Source organism: Nansenia antarctica, assembly GCF_963989245.1.
Source record: "Nansenia antarctica genome assembly, chromosome: 2".
Lineage (NCBI taxonomy): Eukaryota > Metazoa > Chordata > Actinopteri > Argentiniformes > Microstomatidae > Nansenia > Nansenia antarctica.
Window position 1 is genome coordinate 76,747,725 of NC_137675.1, and position 20,846 is coordinate 76,768,570.

General features: G+C 42.9%; 1 protein-coding gene across 1 annotated transcript; it reads left to right on the top strand.

Moving 5' to 3' along the window:
* Window positions 1-3,363: 3,363 nt before the first annotated feature.
* On the top strand, window positions 3,364-19,503 carry LOC308151078 (bMERB domain-containing protein 1; the record flags this gene model as incomplete). The annotated part of the gene is made up of 6 exons (XM_080523891.1): window positions 3,364-3,442; window positions 12,950-13,070; window positions 16,169-16,242; window positions 17,644-17,758; window positions 18,947-19,017; window positions 19,382-19,503. 6 exons carry the CDS (start codon window positions 3,364-3,366, stop codon window positions 19,501-19,503), a joined length of 582 nt encoding a protein of 193 aa, XP_080380017.1.
* Window positions 19,504-20,846: the final 1,343 nt, after the last annotated feature.

Here is a 20,846-nt window from a genome sequence, read left to right on the forward strand (position 1 = left end):
GTGCCTCCAGAGAGAACGTAAACTGCCATTTGCATAAGCTATGAAGGGATTTTTAGTTTGGACAGCAAACAAGGCAAACAAGGATGAGGTGTGGTCTGGGCATAGGAAGACTGAGTTGACATTGTCTGAGTTGACAGACAGGACCAGGCAGATTGGGTGGGTATTTAGCATTATGTTCAGGTTTGAGGGCTTAACTGTAGTTGTACTGTAGGCCCACTGAGTCCAAGTGTTTGTCTCAGGGTGAGGCTCAATCCTGGACCAACATGTTTGTCTCTCCACCCGGTGTGTTTAGTTAAGTCTGCTATAACATGACAAACATGTGGTCGCATGCACACACGTGGCAGTTTACCATCTATCCATTGCATTGTCTTTTTGAAAGGGACCTATTTGACAAACAATGATGCATGGAGTCGAATAGCATGTTAAGTACATTAGGAGGAATCTTGTGTGGGTGTAAGAGGAAGTATTAGCGGATATCTGTTTTTGCTAAACCTGTATGTCAGAGGATGTTTGTCAAACCTGAATTTCAAGCTGTTTGAAATGGCCCATTTTGATCTCTCTGTTTTTGTAGTGCATCAGCCATGGACACAATAACTCTTTTCTCCATGCCATACTATACACATGGGGTTTATAAGCAATACTGTGAAATCTCTGACAGTTGTTTCTGTAAATGTCAAAATACAGTATGTATCAATTAAACTATTTCTGTCCGTTTTTGTGAAAGATGTCAAACTTTGCATGTCATCGGTTAATCATTACCTTTGTTTAATTCCTATTAGGATCAGTGTGTATCTGGGGAGGCTGGTGGAGTTGGACATCGGAGGATGGGCTCATTGTAATGCACGTTTTGTTTGATACCGTTCCTCATTCCGTTGGGTGCATTACAATGAGCACCTCCTCCGAATTTCTACTTCCACCAGCCTCCCCGGTTGTGTATTGTGACTGAACATTCTGCTATTGTTTGTTACTGGAAATCAGCCTCTACTCTTTCAACACTCCACGGCAGCTAATACACTACAGTTGGTTTCGAACAGCACTTTATTGGTCCCATTCACACTGAGTTACCTAGGAATAAACTGGCTTTAGTGGGGTGCTGCCATCTACCCCTTCACACCAACTGTCTTGTACCCCTTCACACCGAACCCTGCCCACCAATAACCCACTCATTTCCGAAGTATAGTCACTGTAGGGGTACTCTTTGGTGTGAATGGGACTATGACTAGTACTGTATATGACGAGCCTAGAAATTGAATATCAAAGGCCTCCTGAGTGAACATTATGACATATTGTGATGTAACAAAGCAAAGGTCAACTAGTATACCACAGTATAAGGCAGCTCTGTTCTCTTGGCTCTCTGTGGTTGGCATTTGGCACCCTCACTTCTGTGGATAGCAGCCAGTCGACTGATAAGGAGCTATCAACTAGAGAGTAGACTCCATAAGTACAATATTTGTTTCCCAGAAAGAGCAGTCGGTTCCAGATGGCTTGGCCTTATGTTCACATGCAGTAGGCTTTGTATTTGTTTAATTATGTATGGGTTGAAATTAACAAACAGCCTTCCGATTATATCAGATAGCATTGTTAATTATACTTAGTTTTATAATAATAAAATAATAATTATACTTATACTAATACACTACAGCTATTATCATTCCATGGTAAAGTACATGCAGTACATACAGCAGGCTATGGCGTGTTGCTGACGTGATGTGATCGAAACCTACGACTGAGACGAGGTGACAAATGTACTCACAGTGTTTATTTTTACGTGTCATCATTACTATTCAGAAACTCTCAAACAATGAACATTTTAGGAGAATGATTGAACTAAAAGCTCTTTCCTCTATAATCTGTACCTTGTACAGAAATGTGGTGGCGTTATCGTCTGCAGTGAACATATTGGAGTGAATTGATCATCTCATGAAATGTGCATGCCTGACATCTTGTGTGTGTGTGTGTGTGTGTGTGTGTGTGTGTGTGTGTGTGTGTGTGTGTGTGTGTGTGTGTGTGTGTGTGTGTGTGTGTGTGTGTGTGTGTGTGTGTGTGTGTGTGTGTGTGTGTGTGTGTGTGTGTGTGTGTGTGTGTGTGTGTGTGTGTGTGTGTGTGTGTGTGTGTGTGTGTGTGTGTGTGTGTGTGTGTGTGTGTGTGTGTGTGTGTGTGTGTGTGTGTGTGTGTGTGTGTGTGTGTGTGTGTGTGTGTGTGTGTGTGTGTGTGTGTGTGTGTGTGTGTGTGTGTGTGTGTGTGTGTGTGTGTGTGTGTGTGTGTGTGTGTGTGAGAGAGAGAGACAGAGAGAGAAATCCCTGTGTGTACACAGCTGTTGAATCCACACACACCGAGGGTGGATGAATGAAGCTGCCTGGGCTTGGAGCGCTGCCCCCTACAGGCCAGAGACCGCACCTGCTGCTGTCGGCCCCCCTGGACTGAGCTGGGAAACGAGACGCAGTGTACACAGAGATGCAGTTTATGTTTATGCAGAAGCGCCATCTGCTCTCTTCCCGTCAAGAAATCCTCAAGGGCCTCGCAGAATACTGTAAATGCATGTCATCTTCAGCATTTAGTTAACAACTCAATCAGGCATGATGCATATGAATGGTGTGAGCTGGAATCACACACGTGCTTGGCTCTTTAGATGCAGTTGCTGGGAACCCGGCCCACACGTCTCGGCTGCAGGCGGTTTTCTTTTATGTCTGTTCATTCTCTCGCATTTGCCACGTTGGATGAATGACTGAAAGAATAATGTGTTAACTGTATGCTACTATAGATTACGCACTGCTGCTCTTTGTATTCATTGTAATTTAAAGAAGGAACATAATATAGCCCTATTTTCTTCTCCCATCCATCATTCGGAAAACCTCATTTGTACAATAAAACCATATAGCCTAGTGTTGGCCTGTTCTGTGACATGTAGGTGACATCACATTATGGATAGAAACATAACAATGAAAAATATGTTTTGAACATTGATGTTTATTTGTATGTCTTGGTGGCATAGGCATGGTTAATATGACAATGGGTGATATTATGTACAATGCAGGATGGAGGGTCTTATGAGGGTCTCATTATGTCAGATATTTTTCTCTGCCAATCACAAGGTGGCGCTTCACGGCAGCTCGAGCCTCTGACTCATGCGGTGTCCGCGGTGCTGAAACCGGCGCGCGTACGGTAGTCTTCAACTAGACAGCACAGACAACGGATCAACATCTGCTCTTCACGTGCTGTTATTTCTACACGGTTACGATAGTTCTGCACGGCCTCGCGAATACGTCGTGTGATGGTTTTGAAATAATTTAGAATATATGTTTTTATCGCCTTGCTGCTAAATTGAAATTATCAAGCAAATCTGAAGTCTTTCAAACTGAAGACATGGAGAAGGAGCGCAAATCCTGCCAACAATATGGTTCGTTAGAACGGACCAAAATAGACGGACAAGACAAAAATAAAGGTGAGCCTTTACTGAACAGTGTATTGTAGTACATTGAAAAGAAAGTTCCAGATAGATTGATTTGCACAATCAACCAATCAATCAATCAATCAACATTTAGTTGAGTATGAACTTGTGGTTGACTTCGTGCAGAAAACAGTATCTTTTCCTTTTCATTCGAATGATCATAATTCCATCACTGCAAGTAAAACGCAATATTTTTGAGATGGTTACAAACTTAAATGTAAGCACTTTCTATCTTTATTAGAGTGTTCTGTATACAACTCAAAAAAGTGCAAACAGTGATAGTAAGAACATGATATAAATAAACATGACAATGATAGTGATAGGTAAGTGTGCAATATACAGTATGTGCAGAGGTAGTATTATAAACATCAGTTTAGCTTAGAGGTATATTCAGTTATGAGCTATATACAGTTAAGGTAGTTTGTACAGTGTGGTAGCAGTGATTACATGATGTAATGTCCAGATGTATAAAAGAAGCTATATCAAGAGACATGTGCAATGCGCAATGTGTAATATACAGTATGTGCAAAGTAGTATTGTCCACAACAGTAGTGCAAAGGTTATGGAGTGATCACATTAACCATTAGTTATATAAGTCAGTCCATTCTATCAGCTGCAGCTTTGTGGTGCTGCTGGCTGAAGCATCCAGTCTTATCTAGCAACACTACTGAAGCACACAGGAAAGGAATCTCATTTTCTTTTTGTAAAAACACTACACTCCAAACGTTTGGAAATCAAACAATGACTTTGTGGTAATAGATTACAGTTCATGTTGTCATCTTTTATTTGATGATATTTGTATACGTTCAGATAAAGGTCAGAAACCTGTATAAAGCTTACTGACAGACAGATAGCTAGATAGATAGTTTATTAGCCACACGACCAGAGTTGTTCTCGGTACAGCATATTAATCACTGCAGCACACAAATGACAAAAACAAGGAAGTGCACAATAGACAACATCAGACAAAAAAATAAAATAAAACATAAAACATAAATAAATAAAACAACAGACATTTGTGGTATGGATGTCGGTCATGATAGTGTGGAGGGGGCTAGAGGGAGGCATTCTGAGTCCTGATGGCTATGGGGGGAAAGCTGTTGTGAAGCATTTAGTCTTTGTGGACAATGACTTGTAGCGCCTCCGTGAGTACATTAGTAAGTAAGTAAGTAAGTAAGTAAGTAAGTAAGTAAGTAAGTAAGTAAGTAAAGCTTTATTTATACAGCACCTTTCATACAAGAAAGGTTAAGATAAAATACAATAAAAGAAGTGAAACAAATGTAAGAAATAAATAGATAAAACATTTAATAACACTGTCTTAATCCCCCCACACAAGTGAGGTTCTATCCCCTAAACCGACATTTAGGTTCCACTGCCTTAATAAAATGCTTAACGACTTGACAATATTTAAGACTTGGCTTTATTAGCATATTTGGTGGTGGTCTAGTGGATAGTGAGTTGGACTTGTGATCCGAAGGTTGTGAGTTCAAATCCCGCCTGAAGCCACACCACTACTAGTGTGCCCTTGGGTAAGGCACTTAGCCCTCAGTTACTCCAGGGGGAATGTCCCTGTAATTCGTAATTGTAAGTCGCTTTGGATAAAAGCGTCTGCTAAATGGCAAAATTATTATTATTAAATTATTTAAGACTTGACATTAAACCTCACAGGTTGGTGAGAAAATATAACATTTATCCTTTTTGTCTTCAACTGCCCTAAGCACTAGTAGGCTTTCAGTATTTCTTAAAAATGTAAACGGGGGACAACCCCTGCCTAACCTGCAAGCAATGGTCACCCTCCAAACTTCAGCCTGTTCACTCAGCTCCTCCACCTCTGCTGGCCAACTGGCCCCACCACCTCTATGCCAACGTGGCAGTCACGCTGCCCGGTCACGTCTCTTCACTACACTGACTCCCCACTGGCTGTCAGAACTGCAGAATCACTCCCCATCTTCCCTCTGAGAATGAAGACCTACCTCATCAAGCTACACCTTAACTGCTCCTCCTGACACATCTACTACCCGCCCCCTGCACTTTGTCTCCAGAGACACCTGCATCCCCCCCCCCATACTGTTTCTTCTGAGACATCTACTACGCCCAAGTAGTTTCACCAATGTCTGAAATAAATCTTCCTTCTTCTAGCACGACGACTGCCAATGGCCCCTGGCCTATGCATAGATTACTTTTCCTGCTACGACTGTTGGATAGATAATTAACTTACTTAGTCAAATGTATGATTGTAAGTTGCTTTGGAATAAGGCGTCTGCTAAATGCCAAAAATGTAAATGCAGTGCTGGGCTGTGAGTATGGTGGATATCCCTGTGGGGGATAAAATATACATTGTAAAGGTTTAATTGTGTTAAAATTGTAGGCCTATATATTGAAATTACCTTTGAGGCAAAGGATGCCTCTACTGACATAACTGTGAAACAAAGGTTACTCATAGAACCCCACTGTGTACAGAGCTCTGTCAGTTTGTCCCTGCCTGCCACATATAATGTAGAGGTAAATGTCAACCAGTGATCAATTACTGAATTCATAAAGGTCATTTCTAACTTAAAGCTAGTGCCAACTGTAACTTCATCATCATCATCATCATCATCATCATCACCATACCTTCTCCTCAGTCATTGGGAGTATGTACTGTATGGGTCAAGGACAGTCATTGAGTGGGATTGAGCAGGGACATGATGACATGAATGTGTGGTACAGTGAGTGACTTCACAGGGACATAATATACATAACATATACATACAGTATATTATGTTGTTGTTTTTTTCAGAGGGTTCTGTATGTGAAGCAGATTGCACTGCGTTCAGGTATGAAATGTACATAAAGTTTGATTAATGAATTAATGAATTAATGAATTGATTGGTTAGTTGATTGATTGATTGATAAATGAATGGATCGACTAAGGTATGGTATTGACAGAAAGTAATGCCAAAGTGTTGCAGCCAGTGTGAGAGTTAACACAGTTAAGAGTCACTTCAGTTTGTCACGTTACGGCATAGAAGGCTGCCACCTGTTTGTGACACAGCAGTTGTCTGTTTAAAACAAAGATTTTGATTAGTGTTAATAACAATCCTACTAACTACTAGTTGTAATAGTCTTAGCTTTAAACAAAACCATGTTTTCATTTATTGATACAGGTACAGTAAGTCCTAATAATAGACAACAACAAAAATAGTTTAAAACAGACGTGTTCCAAAAGTGGCAGCATTTACATTTTTCAAACATTTGCACATTTGTACATTTGTTGTTTTTCTTTCTTGTTTGTCTCCTTCCATTATGTAATTCCCTGTTCTAATTATTCTCGTGAACATTTCAGTAATGCTAATTTCAAGAGCAGATGCCTAGGACATGAACTGTCACAAACATAAGAGAGATAATCAGAGAATAAAACATTTCTTCTTCGAAAAGAGAGCTTGGTGTAACAGGCTGTGGAGCAGAGAGGAGCAGAGGCCGGCACTCACTCTCTTTGAAAGTGATTCTGCTGTGGGTGCGGAGGCGAACAGACAGCAGGGGAATGCTCTTTAAGACTGCATCTGAAGGCTGGGGGCGGCCAGGAGACCTAAAGAGTGACTGGGATTCGGGGGCACAAGAGGGAGTTGGGGACGATGGTGAGGACTGAGATGAACATGGGGGGGAGTTTTGGTTATGAGCCGTAGTTCATGAAGAGAATCCCCTTTTCTCCTTCACTTTATACTCTCTGGCTTTGAGCTTGTGATGTACGCTGCAAAAGCTTACCTGGCTGGGGGATCAGGGGAGTGATCTGGTTGTGTTCTCAACGAAAACCCAGCCACACAACTGTGGCTCACAGTTAGTTAGTCTGACTGTAGTAGGATACGATGCACTGGTGAATTGTCTTAGACCAGTGGAGGCTGGTGGAGGCAGCCTTTAATGCATGAAACGGAATGAGGAATGGTATCGAATACAGGTGGGTTGGATACCATTCCTCATTCATATATATATGCGTTACAGTGAATACCAGAGAACCCGTTTTCAGATTTCTGCCTCTACCAGCCTCCCGTGCCACACATATAATACATTTATTGCCCCCTGCCTGTACATCTTTTCCTTCTGGTAGTGGCCTCGTAAAGCATGAGGAGCTGTTCTGACTCGCCCTTCTTTAGGTTAGATTCAATTTTATTGTCAACTTTATTGTTTAATGTTCCTCCTGTTGGGGGGAGGAGGGGAGCTGGGTCTGGGGGGTAGAGGTATATGTGTCTGTGTGTGTGTGTGTGTGTGGGGGGGGGGGGGGGGGGCGTGCAATGTTCCTCCTGTTGGGGGGAGGAGGGGAGCTGGGTGGGGGGGGTAGAGGTACACACACACAGCACACATCGATGGTGGAGAGTGTGAGGGGCTGGTTGTCTAGGAGGGGGGGGGCTCAGCTTTGATGGCTGGAACCTTGTTATCGCGGTCAAAGTGAGCATTGAAGTGGTTGAGCTCGTTGGGTAGGGAGACGGTGCTGGTAGGGGAGGCTGTGTTTTGGGTTTGTAATCCGTGATGGCCTGGATGCTTTGCCACATGCGTCGGAGGTCGGAGTTTCTCTGAAAGTGCTCCTCGACCCTCAGTTTGTAGTTGAGCTTGGCCTCCCTGATGCCCCTCTTCAGGTTAGCCCTGGATGAGCTGTAGGCCTTTGTAGGCCGCTCCCCACCTGAAACAGTCTGATCACCTCTCATTGTTCCTACACACACACCACTCATCAAATGTGTGAAACCAACAGAGAGGACTGAAGTCTGGCCGGAGGTAGCAGACTCTACACTACAGCACCAGTTTCAAAACACAGACTGGAGTTCAGCTTTAGTTCTAGTCGTGACCTCACAGTACAACACTACAGGAGGACAGTGGTGACCATCGACAGAGGTGAGATGAAGCAGACTCTGATTATAGCAAGGCAGACACACACACAGACACACAGACACACACACTGCTGGGGTGTGGTGGTAATCCAAAGTGGCAGTAGAAAATACAATTTTCACAGGCAGACCATTACCCCTGAAGGTAGAACAGACAACACCAAACAGACAGCTAGTACTTAGTAGCTTTCTGCACTCTAGACACTTTGTTCGGCTGCGCTCAGGCAGGCGATTCAGGACCATGTTCGCACGGACAAACAGACTGAAGCTCAGCTTCTACCCTAGGGCCACTCAGGCCCTGAACACAGCAAAGACCTAGGTTCTAGGCCCTGGACAATCTAGACAATTAATGGCAGCTACTAGATTGTAAACATAAGTGCAATATTGTAATACAACTGTGAACATTCTAAACCTGCTAACTGCGACACTTTAATGAATGTGCAACAAATATTATGTGCAATATGACAACCCCTGTGTACATAAGGTTCAGATATAGGAAAAAGTTAGGATATTTATAGCATAGCATAGTGTACAGCACAGTGTTTTATTGTATAGTATAGTATAGTAGATAGTGTACATAGCCTTATTTATGTCAACCAGCTCTTTTCTCTTTTTTGTTTAATCCTTGGCTCTCTTGTTTTTAGTATTTTTTCCAAGCACCAGGGGAGCCCCCCCTCCTAAATTTCGTTGTACGGTACCTGTACTGTATTAATGACAATAAAGACCATTCATTAATTAATTCTTTCATTCATTCTTTCATTCATTCATTCATTCATTCATAGACACTCACGGATTAGTTGAAAAGTTAGCAGGAGTTGTTAAAACATGAATGATCCCCATGATGATTTTTGGAGAGAGAGAGTGTGTGTGTGTGTGTGTGTGTGTGTGTGTGTGTGTGTGTGTGTGTGTGTGTGTGCATGCGTGGGTGCATCCGCGTGCATGCATCCACGTGCATTTGTGTGCATCTGCGTGTGTGTATCCGTGTGTGTGTGTGTGTGTGTGTGTGTGTGCATCCGCGTGTGCGTGTTATCCACTGATTTCACCTGTTTGTTTCTAATGTTGTCTTCTCCGACAAGGTCAGTAAGTAATTAAGAGCCAATCACAGCTCTGCTGGGTGAGTCATCATGGCTCCCCTGCGTGGAGGCTGCGGGGTGCGCAGAGCAGGAGGGGTGACTTACTGCACTACACTCAGAACCCCCAGAAGAAAGGAGAGGGTTCATTGGTCCTGTAGTAGGAGAACCGTTCGAAGACCCCTTTGTGGTTTCATGTAGAACGTGTTTACTTTATACACACAGTTGATCTACGTGGAAACCAAAAACAGTTATACTGTAAATGACACCAAAATGTATTCTTCAGCATGGGTTCTCCAGGGGAGGCTGGTGGAGGTTGAAATTGGAGGCCGGCCTTTAACCCTTTCTTCTAAAGATTGTGGGCTGCACAGCCGAGCTGCAGAGCTGCAGTTTGAAGTGGTCGACTCTTCAGGGTAGAGGAAGCAGGGGAATACTGACTCAGGGACGTTTCAAGTTTCAAAGTTGATTTAATGAGATGCAGGGAGTGTATGACAGCATGATGTTCTGACTCGCAAACGTTTGTCTTTGAAAACACACGATGCAGTAGTAAATCAATAACACTGTAACATCACAGTACACACCCAGGGAGGCTGGTGGTGGTAGAAACCAGAGGACAGGCTCATTGTAAATGCATGGAATGGAATGAGGAACCCATTCCGTGCATTCCAATGAGCCCCGGCGTCCTCCGATTTCTACCTCCACCAGCCTCCCCTGCTTAGTATACTGTAGCCTTCATCTCAGGATTTATCATCACCACGCTGCCTCTAGTTTTACTCACCATCACATTCAAGTGCCTCAGCCTTGGCGATAATGAGTCGACTTTGTTCAGTGTGATGAAAAGCTGTGTTTGATGCCAAACAGATGCTCCTGTAAGCAAGTCTTTGGAGCATAACACTGAGAAGTGAAAGATTTGACGAAACGTGTTTGAATTTAGCAGCCTTGTCCTCGCCGGTTGTAGGCTGAAAGAACATCATGAAAAAAAGTGTGATTATTTTGTATTCAGGTTGCATTTCTAGACTCATGGTATCTAGAGGAAGCTTCAGTGTACAAGCATCCGTGATATACTGTTACTGATTTTTACATTTAGCTCCAGATTATAGTGCACATTGGATATACATCTTTCTACTTGCTACCAATATTAATGTTCTTCAGTACCTAGACACTCCCAAGCGATTCAATGTGTTTAGGAAATAGAAACACAAATTATAATATTAAATAATGTTTTCTCTTGTGTATTTAAAAAAAAAAAAAAAAGAAGATCATCAGTAATCCATCTTTGGAAAACTACCAGACGCTTCTCGTACTGGTGTGGTGGCAATTAAATCAGTTTACTGATCTATGACTAATCGGATGGACACCCCCACCCCCTTCGACAACACTGCAGGAGACAGGAGGTTTAAATTGGGGAAATGTTAACGAGGCCAGCATTATCGACCGTAATTACTGACCTTAAACAGTTCATTGCTGATTCAGATTTGCTCGCCGGCGGTTCGGGGACTCTCAGCGTGGTTCCCTGATTGGCCTTGACTTCATCAAGTATTCACAGACTTGGTTGTTTACTTTTCGTAATTAATCTTGTTTTTGAATCTTTGGAGAATTTCCTTTGGTCGATTCAGTCGTTAATTGCTGTAGGGGACATAACAGACACAAGGATGGCATTGATCTGTAAAGAGTGAAGTGTGGTCAAAACGCACATTGTTTTGGTGCAGGACAGAGAAGTCAGTATTCAATGAACAGCGCCTTGCACACGTGTTTGATACCATTCCATTACCAACGACTTGGAAGTGACGGATAGGGGTAGGACATGATAAGCTTAGGCTTCATCCTACTCCCTTTCGAACAGTGATACCTGTACTTTTCGTTATTAGTTATTAGTTTATTTTTATTTTGAAAGCATGTTCGAAATAAAGATTCATTCATTCATTCCTCATTCCATTCCATGCCTTTCAATGAGCCCGTCCTCCGATTTCTACCTCCACCAGCCTCCCCTTATCCAGACACAATTAAGAATAACTGCACATCAATGAATATTTGGAGCCTGACCAAAGAGAATGAATAACTGGATGACCAAGATAATAACTCCACAGACACTTTTCATCTTCTGAATCGCTCCCTGTCGATGCCGCTAACTAACTACACGTATTAGGTTGACTGAAGCTTAGTTTAGTTTAGTTTAGTTTATTAGTTTATTATATCGAGGACAATCCAAATACATGAACCATATAAAATACAGTAAAAAAGGCAGCGTTAGCCTTGTCGGCTAATTTTCAGCTGAAGTCCCCGGCCAGTTGCAACATGGCATCCTGAAAAGTAACGTCATTAGTTAAAATAAAACATTTCAATATTCTAAGAACACTTGGCGGAGACAAGGTACCCCAACATCACACTTGACAAAAAACACAAGTAAGCAAGCTGAGATGATTGAAGGGGCTACAACAAACACCACATACACACTTATGGGGGCAGCGACATTTCAAGCACATAGAAGCCACAGGACAATTACAGGCCACACAACATTAAGCACTTACAAACTGCAATACATTAAACAGCCTACTGTTTCTGAGAGGTGTCATGCCAGCCGGCTCTGACCAATGAGGAGGCTCATAGAGGCACGTTCCCTCCATGCTGGTCCACAGGGGAAGGAAATCAAGGAAGCGTGCTGCACACATGCAGTAATTGTCAGAGGCATTGTCATTGCCTACTCCCCCCTACTCTGACACATGATCATTTGCTGCTCGAATGGGTGGAGCTAGCTGCACAAGCAGTAATTTTTGAACCTGTTACCGTGGTGATGTGGTCATGGTACATTATACGAGTGTGGAGGGTGTGTTGTGTTGTCAGAGCCACACTGCTTCAGAGAGGGAGGGCTGACAGGCCATATGTGTGGGCTGGGTTCTCTTCAGAAGAAAACAATCTGTGGACTGTATACGCTCTCTTAATGGTGTGTAGATACAACAGGTGCGTCCCAATTGTCTGCCCCTCCTTCTATTCCTTGCTTCCTCTTTACTCACTTCCTTCTCAAAGAGGAAAAGATTTAAGGTTCCTCCCCTTAGATGTTCTCCTCCAATCTTCTTTGAGCAGGAAGTGAGGGGATAGTGGTAGTCTAAGAGATAGTGAGTTGGACTGATAATCGGAAGGTCATGAGTTCGAATCCCGCCTGGATCACCACCACTAATGTGCCCTTGATTAAGGCACTTAACCCCAAGTTACTATAGGGAGAATGTCCCTGTAATCTCTAAATGTAAATTGCTTTGGATTAAAAGCGTCTGGTAAATGTATTTTATTTATTTATTTAAGTAAGGAAAGAGGATGCGAGGTGTAGAGGAAAGACGGTTGGGACACACCTGAGGCCACCTCATTTTAACCTGCCTGTAATCTTATTTCATGTTTTTTTTAATTTTCTTTTTAAAACAGATAAGAAGACAAGACAAAAATACTCAATGTTTGATTTCATTAACAGTGGACATTCATTCGTTGTCATTCAGTCTTCACTACCATCATGCAACAGCAACAGCTAAGCAGAAAATGTCTGTTTGTGGTTCCGTCCTTGTGATCTCGGTTCCCTCGCACGACAGAAGAGGACATTGTTTCGATGGCAGACTCCACCATCACCATCGATGACATCGAGGGGGAGCTGTTCAAGATCGAGCGTATACGGGACGTCCTGGTGCGGAGGGAGTCAGAACTGAGATACATGTGAGCACCTTTATTCCATGTCCATGTCACATCACTGTTATCTGGTACGATAGCATCTCTAACAGGGGAGGCTGGCGGAGGTATAACTCGTAAGGACGGGCTCATTGTGTAGAATGGAACAGTAGTACCATTCCATCCGTTACAATGAGGCCGTCCTCCGATTTCTACCTCCACCGGCCTCCCCTGGTGTGAGTCAACAGTGTCCACTCCACTAGCACTCCTCTTCTGACTTACGTCAGAAAACGGATAATTTTTTTGGAGCCAATCTTCACCAAGTCATTTACAGTAGATCCCCTTATCAGAGAGAGTCCAGTATTAGACCATTCTGGGCCTCTCACCCCAGTGGAGCCTGGGGGAGGCAGAGATCGTACTAGGAAACATGAGCGTGAGCCAGTCCTCCAATGAGCCTGTCCTCCGATTTCTACCTCCACCAGCCTCCCCTGTCACACGCATACAGTAACAGTCCTGAGTCCTGTCACGGCTCCCGGTGGAAAGACTTTAGCTGTGCAGGAGTTGGCGGTGTATTTCCTAGGCTTGTTAGAGTTTACACAGCCATCCCCCTAGGAATAACTGACGCTCTGCATCTGACAGCCACAAGCGATGAGTGCGACCATGTGTATGAAGGGTGTGTGTGTGTGTGTGTGTGTGTGTGTGTGTGTGTGTGTGTGTGTGTGTGTGTTTGTGTGTGTGTATGTGTGTGTGTGTGTGTGTGTGTGTCTGTGTGTGTATGTGTGTGTGTGTGTGTGTGTGTGTGTGTCTGTGTGTGTGTGTGTGTGTGTGTGTGTGTGTGTGTGTGTGTCTGTGTGTGTGTGTGTGTGTGTGTGTGTGTGTGTGTGTGTGTGTGTGGAGAGGAGCTATTAGTCTTCCAGATCACATATTCTTTAGTCGTTTTTCTTACTACACATAATTAGACTGCTTCTTAATAAAAACTCTCAGTCGACCTTTTTCATTATTTTGACGTGTGCGTGTGGGTGTGCGTGTGTCTTGGTGGTTGTTGTGGGGGTCTACAGTACATGTGGGTACGGGGTGAACCAGCGAAAGAATAATAATGTTGGGCAGAAGGGTAGAGAGTCAGTTGCTGGGGAGATATTATGCAGCCAGGCATGCACAATTCTCTCACGTTTACCCCTCAAGACCTCACCTTTCTGGGCTGGAGCTCACATAATCAACCCTGAAATGAAAAGTTAAAAAATCCTCTGACATGACGTGGGCAGGATCCAGTGTGATTATTCAGTGTGATCAGTAAGGCTAGTGAACCAGAGCATTAAGTAGATTCTACAGCATGTATGCTGAATGCAATGTGATTCTGCCTTAGTACCTACGTATATAATCACTATTGGGCCGGTGAACCACTGCACCTGAGCTCAGCATTCAGATAGAGAACCGAGGCACCGAAACAGCTTTTTCTGTTTCACGCCTTCTGTTCTGTGTGACGTCTCTCCTCTTTCATCTAGCCAAGGACAGAGAGGAGCATTTTGACGTCTGTTTTTTCCGATAGCTGCAGCACTCGCAGTCTTGTCGAGGCTTAAAACCGAGACATTGTTCTGACCAGGAAGCTGGGAAAGGAGGAGAACACAGTACTTTAGTTTGCTCATGTGGAAAATTAATTACTGTTTGGGCTCTGATATGAGGAGAACTAGCTTGTTTTTCTTATCGACTTTGGCAGGAATGAAATTGAAAAGTTGCATTGACCAAGCTTTACTTGTGTTATCAAGCATGGTCTAATTTGTATGCAGTACATTAGGTGTATGCGGTTCAGTATTGTTTATGTCGTTTTAAACAAGGTGGTGGGTTGTGAAAGGTACTTAACACATAGCTCTGAGGTTGAATATTGTCTGTGCAACTCCAACCACTGAAACATAATGGAATGGTGATAGAAGAAAATAAACTACCGCGCAAGTATTATTCTCATGCAAATATAATCTATTATGCAGGTATAGCATTCATTCCCAAGCATTCTATAGACAGCTAACCACTGGAGTATCTCCAAAAATGACACATTTCCTGTCTTTAAGGGCTAATTTACTTTTTGTGTGTGCTTGCGTGTGTGTGTGCACGTCTGTGTGTGTGTGTGTGTGTGTGTGTGTGTGTGTGTGTGTGTGCATGACCCGTGATGTTTACATCTCCTTACCTGAATCAATGAGTGATTGTGATATGATGTATCCTCTCTGAGAGACAGGGAGTGACTCACTCTCTGGGGCAGCACAGCGCATTTCAGCGAATAAACCTTCTGCCCACAACCATTACAGTCTTCCTGAAACCCGGAGGAAACATTATTCTACTGCTGATTGGCACTCCATTGGTGTTTTTTCTGTGGCAACGCTGCATATATATTATATATATATATATATATATATATATATATATATATATATATATATATATATATATATATATATAACTGAATGGGAAACTGTGTCCAAACTTTTGACTGGTACTGTATATATATTCTTTGTGCACATGACTTAAAAAACATTTAATGGTACATTAAATTAATTAAATGGTTCATTTCAGTCCATTAGCGTATATTTGCTATTATCTCTGGTATACATGCCAAAATATTTTGTTACTTTAATTGGTATATTTCTAGAGATTTATTTTTAATTCCACCATCTGGTCACAAATCTGTATGTGCACCTGGTTTGAGTGCCAGGTGGGCTGGGTTTTACACTTTCGGGACTATTGCATTGGTTGCAGTGTGCCAGGCAAGCTGAATCAAGCACAGCCAAGCATCTGAATTGATCTGAAATACAATTTGAACCCAACTCTGATGTGCTTTCGTCCTGAGACTAATTGTCATGCCATATACTGCATGACAACCAGGGGAGGCTGGTGGAGGTAGAAATCAGAGGACATCAAACACACATCTTTGATACCTTTCCTCATTCCATTCCATACATTACAATGAGCCCGTCCTCCAATGTCTGCTCCCCTGAGGAGTCAGAGGAGGCTAAAGCACATACGTACTGGCGGGAACTAGGCTTTTACTTAACATTGATAACCAGAGTCTTCATGTAGATTGCCTTTGAAATGACAGTACAGTCCATGTGGTCTGTGGTTAAGAGTGAAATGTGTTTCTCTGTTTTCCTCCTTCACAGGATGGACGACATCCAGCTCTGCAAGGAGATCACACGCCTTAAACAAGAGCTGCAGAAGCTGGTGTCCGTTCCAGGTACAGTAAGCTGTGGTATGAACACTATGACTGTGCTATGAACACTATGACTGTGGTATGAACACTATGACTGTGGTATGAACACTATGACTGTGCTATGAACACTATGACTGTTCTATGAACACTATGACTGTGCTATGAACACTATGACTGTTGTATGAACACTACGACTGTGCTATGAACACTATGACTGTGTTATGAACACTGTATGACTGTGCTATGAACACTATGACTGTGCTATGAACACTATGACTGTTCTATGAACACTATGACTGTGCTATGAACACTATGACTGTTGTATGAACACTACGACTGTGCTGTGAACACTATGACTGTTGTATGAACACTATGACTGTGTTATGAACACTATAACTGTGTTATGAACACTATGACTGTGCTATGAACACTATGACTGTTGTATGAACACTACGACTGTGCTGTGAACACTATGACTGTTGTATGAACACTACGACTGTGCTGTGAACACTATGACTGTTGTATGAACACTATGACTGTGTTATGAACACTATGACTGTGCTGTGAACACTATGACTGTACTATGAACACTATGACTGTGTTATGAACACTATGACTGTGCTGTGAACACTATGACTGTACTATGAACACTATGACTGTACTATGAACACTATGACTGTGCTATGAACACTATAACTGTGCTATGAACACTATGACTGTGCTATGAACACTACGACTGTGCTATGAACACTATGACTGTGGTATGAACACTATGACTGTGCTATGAACACTACGACTGTACTATGAACACTATGACTGTGCTATGAACACTACGACTGTGCTATGAACACTATGACTGTGGTATGAACACTATGACTGTGCTATGAACACTACGACTGTACTATGAACACTATGACTGTTGTATGAACACTACGACTGTGCTGTGAACACTATGACTGTTGTATGAACACTATGACTGTGTTATGAACACTATGACTGTGCTATGAACACTACGACTGTTGTATGAACACTATGACTGTGCTGTGAACACCATGACTGTGCTATGAACACTACGACTGTTGTATGAACACTATGACTGTGCTGTGAACACCATGACTGTGTTATGAACACTATGACTGTGTTATGAACACTATGACTGTGCTATGAACACTACGACTGTGCTATGAACACTATGACTTTGTTATGAACACTATAACTGTGTTATGAACACTATAACTGTGTTATGAACACTATGACTGTTGTATGAACACTATGACTGTTCTATGAACACTACGACTGTACTATGAACACTATGACTGTACTATGAACACTATGACTTTGTTATGAACACTATGACTGTTGTATGAACACTGTATGACTGTGTTATGAACACTATGACTGCTGCTGTGTGACTGTTTGCTGCAGACAAAGAGAAGTCCCAGGAGGACAGGAAGAGGGAGGAGGAGCTGCTGCAGCAGATCCACAAGCTGGTGGAGACCAGGGACTTCATGGTGGACGACGTGGAGTTTGAGAGGCTGAGGTGAGGCCGGCGGCGGCCATTTTGTATTTTGCTCAAACAGCGTAGAAAAAGTGGTGTTTCACTTTAGTAGAAGTCGTCTGGTGTCGAGTAGATTAAGGGAAATACCAGCATATGGTGCTGTTTCTGTGTGGTGTGTACATCACACGGGTCGATGTTTCACTTCATGGATCGTGGCCTTAAGGGGACAGGAGAGCTCTGTAGCTCTATGTGTCATCCAAGTGAATTACCAGTAGGCCTATATCTTTATTCAGTGTCAACGACAAATTCACAGCGCCAACTTGTTGTCTGCTTGTATGAGTCACATGTCATATTTGAAAGCTGTTCTGAGGTTGAGCCACATGTCGTGAAGTAAAATCCCACGCGATCATTCCAACGGGTCTTTGTCTGTGTATGTGTGTGTGTGTGTGTGTGTGTGTGTGTGTGCGTGTGTGTGTGTGTGTGTGTGTGTGTGTGTGTGTGTGTGTGACAGTAAAAGGATGAAGGATCTGTGGTTAGTGGAGTATTACTCGTTCAGTCTCGGGGGCTGGGTTCAGTGCGTGGCTGAGTGTATACTGCATTTAGTGTGAATGACAGTGAGTCACACACACAGAGGAAGCGAAGGCCATCCACACTGCATTTGTTTACAGCATTGTTAAGTTAGCTGTCTGTCCCCCATCACGACAGGAAGGCAGACAGCCGGCAGCTGCCTCTCTGAGGGAGTGTGTGAGTCAGGGGCGGCTGATGGGTGCAGAAATCGGAGGACGGGCATATAGTAATGCATCATGGATTGGAATGATTTGATGTGTGTTTGATACCATTCCTCATTCCATTCCGTACATTACAATGACCTCGTCCTCCGATTTCTCCCCCCAGCAGCCTCCTCTGGTGTGAGTGACACTGTTGACAGCTCTCAGGAAGGCAGGAGAGACCTGGGAACATCATACATGATTTTGTTTGTCATCCTGAGAGCAGATAACCAAGTAGAGAATGATATATTGTCCAAATAATTTCATGCCTCACATACAGTTCAAGTGATTGTTTGACAAGATGTTCTGAGCCCCTTTGTTTTGTGTGTGTGTGTGTGTGTGTGTGTGTGTGTGTGTGTGTGTTTGTGTGTGTGTGTGTGTGTGTGTGTGTGTGTTATGGCAGCACTTGCTGTGAAAGATATACTGTTGTTGATTGCTTCCGCCTCTAAATCTCTTCCTTCAGAGAGAGGGAGGAGGACAAAGAAATGGCTGACTTCTTACAGTCGAAATTCCCCAAGAAATCAAAGAAAAAAAGTAGGTGCATTTGTGTTACTATGGTGCTGTGCGTATTGAAGGTTGAAATCTAAAGCCCTCGTTATGCAATCTAATCAGACGTTATTCTACTAACCACTACCAAGCTGCATGAATTTATATACTGTATGTTTAAGTACATTATTCATAAAGAAATATGATAATGAATATGTATAATGATGATGATGATGATGATGATGATGATGCCGATGATGATGGTGGTGGTTGTAATGATGATGATGATGATGATGACGATGATGGTGATGGTGATGGTTGTGATGATGATGATGATGGTGGTGGTGGTGGTGGTGTTGATTGTGATGAGAATGATGATGATAGTGATGAAGATCACATTTCTTTTTTTCAGATCTCACCAAGGACCAAAGGACGACCTCCAACAAAGCCCAGCAGATGTCCTCCCCCTTTGTCACTAAAACTGGACTCACTCTTCTGAAGGAGTGCTGCGGCTTCACCTGCTCCATCATGTAGAGCACCACCACACGTGTGTGTGTGTGTGTGTGTGTGTGTGTGTGTGTGTGTGTGTGTGTGTGTGTGTGTGTGTGTGTGTGTGTGTGTGTGTGTGTGTGTGTGTGGTGGTAACCAAGTGGCTAGTGGGCAGACATACTGCAGTTGACTACAGCAAGGGGAGAAAATGGTGGTGACAATGCTTCTACGAGTGTTCAATGCTGCTTGACTTGAGTGTGTCTGTGGCTCTCATGCTTTGAGTATGTGTGTGTTTACATTGATAGGGTTAGGATTAGAGTAGAGGTGAACAGAATTTCGCCATAACATAGGCTCAGGTCAGGCCGGGGGGGACCAATCCTCATTCCATTTCCATTTCATGCCTTACAATGAGCCTGTCCTCTGATTTCTGCCTCCACTGCATAGTCTTTGTATTGCTGATGTCTAGATACATTATAAATGATTCAACGTCGTTGTATTTAAAGTGATTTGTCACTCTGGGTTACTGAGTTTAAAGGCTCATCAGGGGGAAGGGGTGTTGAGTAGGCCGTTGAATTAATGGGAGTTATATTAGTCAAATAATAATGATAAAATTCAAATGCAACCCTGTTCAATTAAAGTAATTAGGCAGTGTCATGTGTCGCTACAGTCTAACTGCAATTATCCATTTACAATTCTTAATAATAATTTAGAATGCATCAAATGCTGACACTCTTGATATTCCCCCTGATTACTGATACTGTACACTGATACTACATGATGCAAAACTCTCTCTCTTTTTCACCAAGTGTGCCACTGCATTATCTTTTCCTTTTTTTTTTCTTCTTTTTTTTTTTTACATTTTAGACATAAGCAGACGCCTTTATCCAAAATGACTCATAACAAGTACAGCAAGTGTGACATTGTACATGGTTCTAGCTGCTGGCTATGACACTGTTTGGCTTGCATCTCTCTCTCTCTGTCTCTGTCTTTGTCTCTCTCTCTCTCCCCCCACCATCTCTGTCTCTGTTTATCTTTCTCTCACCCCCCCCCCACCCCATCTCTCTCTCTCTCTCTCTCTCTCTCTCTCTCTCTCTCTCCCTCTCTGTCAGACAGTGTTGCGACTCCTCTCTGGACTAGCTGTGCTACTGTGGCCCCCTGCGGTCAGCTGTATGTGGTTCCTGGAATGTACTGAGCAGAATGACAGCTAATATCATATTTCTTTCACATTTGTTCTCTTTATTTTCTTTGGCGCTGATTGGTCTCAAGGGAGCATGCTTTTGCTTGTGATTACTTGGCATTATTTGAACAGTAGTGGCAAACTTAGAGCAGTAAAAAAGAAAAAGTAGCGTGACTAAGTACTGTAGCAATGACACTCGGGAGTTTCAACT